This window comes from Heterodontus francisci, chromosome 30 (genome assembly GCF_036365525.1).
Source record: "Heterodontus francisci isolate sHetFra1 chromosome 30, sHetFra1.hap1, whole genome shotgun sequence".
NCBI lineage: Eukaryota > Metazoa > Chordata > Chondrichthyes > Heterodontiformes > Heterodontidae > Heterodontus > Heterodontus francisci.
Window position 1 is genome coordinate 42,038,294 of NC_090400.1, and position 11,595 is coordinate 42,049,888.

Here is an 11,595-nt window from a genome sequence, read left to right on the forward strand (position 1 = left end):
TCAGACCACAAGGGCCATCTGGAACATTCCAGATCTTATCCTTTTCCTTCAAGAATTGAGAATAATGTGGCCAAAGTACTTTTTTTTAACAGTTGATCTCCGCAGAGCCTGTTATTTCATTTTTCTTTAACTGGTGTGTGTATGTGTGTGTGTTAGGATATTTTAGAAGGGTACATATTTATACTTTCATATTTCAAACTGTGTGTTAATAAGCTTTGCATCTTTTTTGAGTAAGTCTTGTTTTATAATAAATCAACAATTTTGTTGTTTATTAAAGAAACCTGGTTGGCGGATTTTTATTCTGAAACTAATATAAAGTATATAATTGTCTGTATCGGTAACTGGGTAAAACATTTAAATATATGATGTGACCAGTGGAGTAGTGGAACTCGAGAAAAACAGTGCATTCCTCCAACCTCGGTCGTAACACTGGACTGATCTGGTACTCATCAGCCAGAGTTTTAGAATGATCTTGCTATGCTGCAATCAGCACAACTTTGCGCAGCAGCAAGGATTGGAGTTCCAAGAGGAACAAGGTACTGAGCACACAACGTCCATTGAAATGCAAGTATTTGTGTTGGTGCATGGTAACCATGAATCTTGCGATGGTGTACCCTCAGAAGCAATCAACTCTGAGGATTTTTCATCTGCATTGTCTACCAACTGCTGCTGCACAGCTGAAGGTCATGGCAGAAAGAAAATATATGAATTAGCACTCACCAGGTAAGAATGTTGCAATTTATCATTTTAGATTATTACATTTCACTCGCTGCTGAAATCAAGTCAATATGACTTAGTATTGTATGACATGTAGGCTTATGATATTTAATTCTGTCAACAGGTAGCTGGGAGGTTTCTATTTCCAATAGCCAGGGACATTGAGACGCCACTGATGATCAGATTTTCCTCCTCTGCAGTTGTCAGCTGTGAGATACATGGAGCACCACCTCTGGTTCTCTCTCTCTCCTTTGTGTTTTGCACTCACTTCTCCCACAATGAAGGATAGAACAGACTTATGATTGACTGTAATGGCATGTGTTCGCCCGATAGATGCAATGCATTTGATGAGGGTGACTATTGGAGGAAGCATCAAATTGCATAAGGATCAGGATGAGCGCAGTGGTAACTGGATATATGGGGATATGAGTAAGTGCATAGAAAGAGGATGGTAAGTTTGTTAGGTAAGTGGTTGTAAGAAGTCTTGTGATGGAGTAGGCTTATCATTGCAAAGTGAGGGGTGGTGATCCACACAACAGGATGCAGGTGAATGTGCAACTGTACTCACCTTTCCTGACCTGATTAGGTCATTAAAGCACTTCTTGCACTGAAGCCAAGAGCATGACACAGTGCTCCTGCTGCTGACCTACTGGGGCACCTCGAGCCATGCATTCTTTGTGACAGCAACAGATTTCTTCCTCCCCTTGCTGGGGAAGAGTATCGCTCTGCAACTTCTCACTGTCACTAGCAGTACATGAAGGGAGGTATCATAAAAGTAGGGCACAGCCTTTGATTGTCCTGAGTCCAAATTCTGAAATTGCTGTCTTTTCCAATCTCCCAACTCCTCCAAATTACATTTTTGAATTGGCCATTTAATTACTCAGTTCAGATCACAGCCACTGCTGTGCATTCGAAGCCAAACCTGGAAGAAAAAGTATAATGTGCCTGCGTTAAAATGTCACAGATGTGCTGAAATTATTTCTGTGTTTCCAATGTGATATGGAACCTCCTCATTCCCAAGATAACTCAAAGTTAATATTCAGGCCTATAATTTGAATCTGCTACATTACTCTCAACATACATCAGTCTCAGTCTGGTATGTGTACATTACAGCAACAATCTATTTAAACAGACATGTTCAGACTGGAGCAACTAAAGTCTAGACTAGCTAATAAACAAATTTCACATGTAAACATTCTTTACAGTATTGTATTGGTATGAAAACTCATTCGTTTATGGAGATTTGCACTGAAATATTTTCAAACTACCTATGGAGCATAGTGTTACGACCAAGGTGGGAGTAATGCACTGTTAATTCAGTCTCACTACACAGGTCATAGCATATTGGTAATATTTCCCACCTACCGGAAAAATAGCCAAATTAAACACTCGGTTTGTCCTCCAGAATAAAGTACACCAAACCAGGTTTCTTTAAACAACAAAATGAGCTATTTATTAATAAACTAATGAGATAACTCTATATGTGAAAGGATCCTTTTCAAATTTCTTATTCTTCCTAACCCTCATGCGCACACACACATACATAAAAATAAACGGTTAACCGGTTTTAAAAGTATCTTTTGAATTACAACTGTTTCTTAGGAATATTAAAATAACTGGGTTGTAATGTTCTGGTAGGATATTTCCAGGATGGTGAGGTGTCCCAGAGTCAAATAGCCGGATGCCACTCGAAGCCTTTCTCCACGGAGAGCAGCAACTCCTCTTTTCCTGGGTCTTTTCCTCTCCAGGTGTCTTTTCTCTCTCCAGGCAGACCACAGCCACCACCTCAAATGTAGAATTTCATTTTACAAGAAAACCTTTTTTCAGAGAGTAGGTCTTTTCTCTGGTCTGCAAACACAGGTCCCCAGTCAGCTCACTGCTAGCGGCTTCCAGCTTTTTCCCACTGCAAAACTGAAACTTTAACAATAAGTCATGTGACAGGCATAAATCTTTCTGTCATTTTCCTGCTGAGCTGCCTGCCGAGTGCCTATGCACTCGGTTCAAACGCTGTTGGGAATGGTAGCGGTGGGGGGGTGCAATGAAGATAGGTATGATGGAGGCCCTCCACCGACCCCGACAGACCCCGTACTGATCTCAGCGGTGAGGCCTCGTGGCAGCCGCCCTGCTGCTCGGTGACAGGACCCCCATTTCAATATGTAAATTAATTTACATACCTGATTTAATGAAGGTCCTGTCGCTTCCTTAATCACTGCACCGATCTATATTCAGGCAGCCGACAATGCCATGCCTTCGAATCCCTGTTCAGGGAAACGTGGCGCGACACCTGTGGGGAGGAGGTTTTTTTCTCTTTGCGGGAGGAGGGGAGCAGGGTGACAATGCTGCGAATTGGCCGGGGGAGGGGAGGGGATGATGGGAAGGGGTAAAGGACAAAGGTGCCGAACTTTGTGGGGGTGGGGGAAGGTCAAATTCTTAATATAGGAATTTTGGGATGGGGTGGTGGGGGGGAAATGGCAGGAATGTTTTGAAGTGCCATGGGAGGGGGGTGGAAATATGCATGAAAAAGTCATTTAATTTTTTGCGAAACTGTAACTTACCTGGCCCTTTAAATTTTAAATGTCCATTGAGGGCTATAAGCCCTTTAAAAACGGCACTGCATTTGCGCATGGGCGCCAGATGCGTTGCTGGCGACGGCACACACCCTCCATGTCATTGCGGGGGGCTGGCGCCGCGGCCATGCAAATGAGTCGCCGCATTTAAAATCGCGGCGGCTCCATGACATGGTGCCCGTGCGTGCGGGCTGAAAGTTTCAGCATTCAATGTCCACAGAGAAAAATCCTTTTTCTCAGTTTTTAAAAGCACACAGTATTCTTAGCTTTCAATAAAAGAAACAAAGCTCTTGTGACAATAGCAATAGGAGTCTGCTGCTCCAACCATTGTAGTCGATCATGGCTGATATATGCCTCAATTCATTTTGCCTGCCTTTGATCCATATCTCTTGATACCTTTACGTAATCTGTCAATCTCAGTCTCGAAAAATTCAATTGACTCCTCATCCACAGCCTTTCTTGAAGCGAGTTCCAGATTTCCACAACACTGTGGCAGGAATAATGCACTGTTAATTCAGTCCCACTATTCCATGGATCACCGCATATCAGTAAAGTTTCCCACCTACCAGAAAAATAAGCCAAATTAATCACTTTATTTATCCTCAGAATAAAGCACACAAAACCAGGTTCCTTTAAACAACAACAAAATTAACTATTTATTAATAAACCAAGTTTTAAACAGTGATGAGATGAATTTACATGTACGGAAAGATTTTATAACTCCTTAATCTTCCTAACCCTCTTGCACACACATACATTCAATTACCAACGGTTAGCCGGGGAAAATGGTTATTGATTTTATGACAGTTACTTAGGGACAATAAAATAACTGGGTTGTATCTTCTGGTAGTATTTTCCTGGCTCAGTGAGGTGTCCCAGAGTCGAAAAGTCAGATGCCACTCAGTGTCTCTCCAGGTGAAATTAATGAGCAGTCTGTGATGAGTAGGCATTTAACGTAGTTTGTCTGCAGCAGGCGTCATACAGATCTTTCAGCAACAGGTTGTAGCAACAGATCTATTTAAATTTTAAAGTAGAAATCTAACGGTGGAAACTTCCTTGAGAGTTCAGGAACTTGCAAAAAACACAAAAATCAACAGGACTTACTCTCAGCAAAGGAGCTTTCTCCACAGAGCACAGCAATTAATACTCTTCAGACAGAAATTCTTGAATGGAGGCAACAACAGCTTTGCCACACCCGAAACACAAGCTTTCTTTCTCCAAAGCAGTGTTACTCCACAGAGTGTAGCAATTCCTCTGTTCTCTGGGTCTCTTCCTCTTTGATACAGGAATTATTTTTCAAGAGAGAGAATTATCTGGGCTGTACTCCTGGCCAGTTTCCAGCAGTAACTCTTTCAGCTGCTCACTACCAAAATGGAATGGAAAGCTTTTTTCAACAGGAGTCATAAGACTGTCGTAAAACCATCAGGTTGTTTGGATACAAATTGCCCTGCAGCCGGGACTCTTCAAATACTAAACTTCTGCAGCTTTTGTCCACATAGATTTTTTCAGTGTTAAAGGCACACTGACCTCATAGTTTTTTTAAAAAAAGAAAGCGCTTATGACAATTGTGTATGAAAAATTTCTTCCTAATTTCACTAATGAAAGGCCTAGCTCTAATTTTAAGTTTCTGTCCCCCTATTCTGGATTAAACACTTCAATTGAATCACCCATCAACCTTCCAAACCCAAGGCAATGCAAGCCAAATTTATGCAGCCTCTCCTCATAATTTAACCCTTTTAAACTTTAGTATTTCTTAATACCTTGTTATCTAGTATTCTGTATTTTCATCCAAAAGTACATGTGAAAAAATATTATCAAGAAAATATAGGAAAAATACAAAGGAAAGAATTGAATTAAAAAATCTGATCACTATTGAAAAAATAATGCTTTTGATGCAGCCCCAAAGAATAACAAGGCACTCCTTTTTTAGATATCAGCTTTGGCTCAGTAGGAACACTTTTGCTTCTCTGAATGGTGGTGGACAATTAAACAACGAACTGGAGGAGGTGGCTCCACAAATATCCCCATCCTCAATGATGGGGGAGCCCAGCACATCAGTGCAGAAGATAAGGCTGAAGCATTTGCAACAATCTTCAGCCACAAGTGCCGAATTGATGATCCATCTCGGCCTCCTCCTGAAATCCCCAGCATCACAGATGCCAGACTTCAGCCAATTCGATTCACTCCGCGTGATATCAAGAATCGACTGAAGGCACTGTATACTGCAAAGGCTATGGGTCCTGACAATATTCCGGCAATAGTACTGAAGATCTGTGCTCCAGAACTTGCCGCGCCCCTAGCCAAGCTGTTCCAGTATAGCTATAACACTGGCTTTTACCCTGCAATGTGGAAAATTGCCTAGGTATGTCCTATCCACAAAAAGCATGACAAGTCCAACCCGGCCAATTACTGCCCCATCAGTCTACATTCAATCATCAGTAAAGTGGCGGAAGGTGTCATCAACAGTGCTATCAAGTGGCACTTGCTTAGCAATAACCTGCTTAGTGACGCTCAGTTTGGGTTCCGCCAGGGCCACTCAGCTCCTGACATTACGGCCTTGGTTCAAAAATGGACAAAAGAGCTGAACACAAGAGGTGAGGTGAGAGCGACAACCCTTGATATCAAGGCAGCATTTGAGCGAGTATGGCATCAAGGAGCCCTAGCAAAACTAGATTCAATGGGAATCAGGGGGAAAACTCTCCGCTGTTTGGAGTCATATCTAGCACAAAGGAAGATGATTGTGGTTGTTGGAGGTCAATCATCTCAGCTCCAGGACATCACTACAGGAGTTCCTCAGGGTAGTGTCCCAGGCCCAACCATCTTCAGCTGCTTCATCAATGACCTTCCTTCAATCAAAAGATCAGAAGTGAGGATGATCGCTGATGATTGCACAATGTTCAGCACCATTCGTGATTCCTCAGATACTGAAGCAGTCCGTGTAGAAATGCAGAAAGACATGGACAATATCCAGGCTTGGGCTGATAAGTGGCAAGTAACATTTGCGCCACACAAGTACCAGGCAATGACCATCTCCAACAAGAGAGAATCTAAACATCTCCTCTTGACATTCAATGGCATTACCATCACTGAATCCCCCATTATCAACATTCTGGGGGTTACTATTGACCAGAAACTGAACCGGAGTAGCCATATAAATACCGTGGCTACAAGAGCAAGTCACAGGCTAGGAATCCTGCAGCGAGTAACTCACCTCCTGACTCCCCAAAGCCTGTCCACCATCTACAAGGCACAAATCAGGAGTGTGATGGAATACTCTGCACTTGCCTGGATGGGTGCAGCTCCAACAACACTCAAGAAGTTCGACACCATCCAGGACAAAGCAGCCAGCTTGATTGGCACTCCATCCACAAACATTCGGTCCATACACCACAGACACACTACAAGATGCAGTGCAGCAACACACCAAGGCTCCTTAGACAGCATCTTCCAAACCCGCAACCTCTACCACCTAGAAGGACAAGGGCATCAAATGCATGGGAACACCACCACCTGCAAGTTCCCCGCCAAGCCACACACCATCCTGACTTGGAACTATATCGCCATTCCTTTACTGTTGCTGGGTCAAAATCCTGGAACTCCCTTCCTAACAGCACTGTGGGTGTACCTACCCCACATGGACTGCAGCGGTTCAAGAAGGCAGCTCACCACCACCTTCTCAAGGGCAATTAGGGATGGGCAATAAATGCTGGCCTGGCCAGCGACACCCACATCCCATGAATAAATAATAAAAAAGGTCATGGGTTCAAGACCCACTCTAGAGACTTGACCACATAATCTAGGAAGCACATGAGATGTTAAACTGGGAACCTGCCTGCCCTCTCAGGTGATGCAAAAGATCCCAGGGCAATATTCAAAGAAGAGCAATAGGAGTTCTCCTTGTGTTCTGGCCAACATTTATCCCTCAAACAACAACTAAATGTAATTTATCTCATTGCTGTCTGTGGGACCTTACTGTGTGCCCATTGGCTACTACATTGCAACAGTGATGCTTCCAAAGTACTTCATTGGCTTTAAAGTGTTTTGGGATGCCCTGTGGTCATGAAAGGCACTATATAAATGCAAGTTCTTTCTTTCTTCTTACTGGAATTTGTTCCACAGAACTCTTGATTATCTTTGGTGGGGAATTAATGTACATAATAGAAGATTTTTGAAACAAAAACACAACTAAGAAATGAGTTGAGAAATGTTACTAATAACTTTAATTTTTTCTACCTTATATTGATTTGTTTTCTTTTAATTCATTTTCAGTTTTGAAAATCTACAGTTGAATCTCAGACTGTTTTGTAAATGCTTACACTTCTTATTTCTTATTGGTGATTTTAACTTTCATTATTATCTTGTGATGAATATTTTGTTTTTTTTGTGTGTATCAAAATAAGGGAAGTCAGGGCTAGAGTGTGGAACAATGTTTACTGTTGGTGTCAACTGTCAGCATAAAATAAAATCCCAGTTCAGGTATAGCAAGGACAACTGTAGAGTAAAGCATTGTATATTCCTCACCCTTACCTCAAAAAACTATTCTCCACTACATTGTTATAAATGTTCTAATTTCTCACACAAACCATCTTTTTGGCCAACCTAAGCAAATTTTGTGCCAAATTATAAACAACCTTGTAGTGTAGATTCACACGATGTGGGAGTAGATTATGACTGTCCCAAACTAATTTCAGGTAATGGCTGAATTGATGCTAAGGTTCCTAAGTCAAAAGAATAGTGTGCTAACACAATGCAGCAGCCAAAACTTTAAATGGGGTTGTCTTTAAGTTTTCTGTGATACAAAGAGATTGCTATAATTTGTCACCCAAAACCAAGACTAAATATAGCATAGAAACAGGAGTATTCAGCCCATCAAGCTTGTTCAGCCATTAAATTGGTATCTTAACTCCATCTGCCCATCTAGGTTCTGTGACTCTTTATACCCTTGCCTATCAAAAGGCTATCCATTTCAGTTTTGAAATTTTCAGTTGACCTAACCTTAACAGCTTTTAGGGGGAGAGGTCCAGATTTCCACTATCCTCTGTGCGAAGAAGTGCTTCCTGACATTCACCCTTGAACAACCTGACTCTAATTTTAAGGTTATGGTCCCTAGTTCTGGACTACCAGACCAGAGGACATAGTTTATCTCTATTTACCATATCAAATCCTTTAATCAACTCAAAACACTTCAATTAGATCACCCCTTAATCTGTCCAGTTAAACCCTGACTGGAACAAGTTTATTGGTTTTCATAGTAAATTTGATATATATATCATTGGTTCTGTGCTAAATACAGTCAAAATTTGAAAAATAATTTAGATCTGTCTGTGAATTGGCCATTTGTCTAGTAAGTCAATTGGCAGATCTAGGATTTAAAACATAGAGAAAGAAAATTGGTATTAGGGTTACAGTGTACTGAAGGAACCTTGCAACTTCTGAGTCGGTTGAAATTCTTGAGTCGAACCTTCCTGTTTAGAAAAGTCTGGCAAAGAGGCTATTTAGGTGTTTGAGGGCATTGCTGGTTGTTATGTATCAGGGACAAGTGAGAATTTAACACGGAATAAGAACCACTTAGTTTTTAGAAGTGTGTTCTCTCTATCACAATTTCAAATGAGAATATTTCCTGAATTCTATTAGCTGAACTGCCTTTTGCAACACAATAAAGAGGCATTCTAGTACCAGATATAATGGGCTAGATTTTACCAAGCTCTTGACTTCGTGGTGCGAGGGGTCAAAGGATGGGGCTGGTAGCAGTCCGCCACGGAGGCCGATCCTCCCGGTGGCGGTGAGACTCCATGGTGGCTCCCCCACTGCTGGGCGGCGGGACCTGGACCTGGAGATGCATATATTTAAATGAGCTTAACTTCAATCTTCTGGGCCCACCACGATCTTCGGTGTGGCAGCCAGCACTTCCGCGCCTTCAATTCCCTGTCTGGGGAAAGCTGGCGTGACACTGGTGGGGAAGGGGGAGGAGGCAAGATTTTCAGTGCTGGGGGGGAATGGGGTCAAATAAACGTAATGGGTGTAGGGGATGGTAAGGGGTTAACTTCAAACTTTGTGCAGTCTGAGGGTGATGGTCATCTTTAAAATGGAAGTGTTTTTGGGGGAAGGGCTAATAGTTAATGGATGCTGATGCCATTTCCGGGATGGAAAGCCTGCCCCCTCCACAAGATTGGGGGGTGCGGGCCACCCAACTATTTAAATAAGCCACCACACGTGAGATCACAGTGGCTCTTTGGCGTTTGAGCTCGCCGCCTTTTAAAATCCAGCCCAATATAACCAGGCTTAATATTTAGCTAATTTAACGACTATTTTCTACTTTTCAGTGACAACCTGTTATATTTACTAGAAAACTTTCCACTACTGTTTTTACTTTTTTAAAGCCAAACCTTCTTGCCTGTTCCAGGCTTATTTAGATTTCCATGTTGCAACTTGCCAAACTCCTTTTCATCAAGATACCTTTTTGTGCTTTCTGCTGATTCAGATTCAAATGAAATTGCTGCCTGACTTGGGAGGTCGCCTGGTCTCTGCTGCAATAATCTCGCTGATGACTTCAATATTAGGTTGTCATAAAATGAATCTTTTAGTGCTTGTATAAGAGAGTTTTGCTGTGAATACCGATGCACTGCTTCCCTCTGTTTCTTCTTGCAGCAGGGTGAGCAAGGAGGGCATAACATATGAGCAATGTAGACCCAACCCAAATAATGGAGCTCAACAATGTTCAGCAAGAAACATGCGAGACTGACACAAAACATAAAGTTCAAAAAGATGGTTTTTTCTGTTGCTCTGGATATGAAGCAGTCTGTTTTGGTTGGACATGGATAGGTCCAACACACAAACAAACAAGGAACATTAAATCCATACAGATAGTACTGTCCCAGCAAAAATGTTATTTCCATAACTGCTCTCAACATTACATGTATAACATATACAGTTAAAACCTTATTTGATAGATAGATTGGGTCACTGCTTTTATTACTTTTAATATGCTGTACTTGATAATCTCCATCTCTTCGAGAAAATTCAATTTCCTGAGAGTCGCTGACATCAGATCTTTGATTCAAGGTTTCATTTTCTGGAAGGTGTCCATTAGTTACAGGATTATTTGATAATTCCAGCTCATGCACTTTTTCCATTTCATATTTTTCATCTTTTGCTATTTTGTGCAGGACATACACGATGTAGAAAATGGATGGTGTTGAAACCAGAACAATTTGAAAAACCCAGAACCTCAGGTGAGAGATAGGTGCAAAGGTGTCGTAGCAAACATTGTTACAGCCTGGCTGGCGGGTGTTACAGGTGAATTTAGACTGCTCATCACCATATACTGCATCACCCACTAATGTGACCAGCAGTATACGAAAAATCAGCAACATTGTCAACCAGATCTTCCCAACCACTGTGGAATGATTCTGAACTTCATTTAGGAGACGGCCAAGTAATGACCAATCACTCATTTTTTTTATCTGTGGAAAAGAAGCAAGATTATATTGATATTAGCCAAATGTGGTATAATATTAATTTTCACAGAATCACAGAATAATACAGTGCAGAAGAGGCCCTTCAGCCCATCAAGTCTGCACCGATGCATTAAAGACACCTGACCTGTCTACCTAATCCCATTTGCCAGCACTTGGCCCATAGCCTTGAATGTTATGACGTGCCAAGTGCTCATCCAGGTGCTTTTTAAAGGATGTGAGGCAACCCGCCTCTACCACCCTCCCAGGCAGTGCATTCCAGACCATTTTACTTAATATTATCTAAGTAACTGGAGATAATTGTATCTTTGAAAAGGTTCTTCTTTAAGTTAGTAACTACTTTAAGTCAAGAATAATATGTCATGGATATTTGAGTTTCAAGTAATACAAATAATCAAAAATTTGGAGTGGTAAAAAAAGTTCCCATAGTTAATGGTTTGGTGCCATGTTATGGAAATGACTGCAGAACACACAAGGAATTGAGTTTGCAATTTGCATGAATAATGCTGTCAGATGCCTGTGGAGAATTCCATTCACACAAGTAACATGATGAATAATGTCAGCACTTTCATTATAACACAAGCATTTTGCTTCACCATTACCTTTATTAAAACAAGGCTTATGTGTATGTATTTGCTTGCTGAGGCACAAAACATTACCCAGCACAAATCCTTAATGCAGTTCTACTTGTACTGCTGCTGTGGGATGATGTTAAGATAATCTGTGATGCCCAGCAGATGTATTATCAATACAGTCATACCAAACCAGTTTGCATCATATAATGCCAGATTCAAAAATCAACAGATAAAGTTAGTACAATTATTTTGCATGATTTG

The 11,595-nt window shown here is 41.4% G+C and overlaps 1 protein-coding gene across 1 annotated transcript; it reads right to left on the minus strand.

The window, feature by feature from the left end:
* Positions 1–9,658: 9,658 nt before the first annotated feature.
* On the minus strand, positions 9,659–10,738 carry LOC137346439 (gap junction Cx32.7 protein). Its single transcript, XM_068009888.1, has one exon. The coding sequence runs from the start codon at positions 10,736–10,738 to the stop codon at positions 9,659–9,661; it is 1,080 nt and encodes a 359-aa protein (XP_067865989.1).
* Positions 10,739–11,595: the final 857 nt, after the last annotated feature.

Coding starts and splice junctions, on each gene's coding strand:
- LOC137346439 (XM_068009888.1), bottom strand. CDS start 10,738: ATGAGTGATTGGTCATTACTTGGCCGTCTCCTAAATGAAGTTCAGAAT.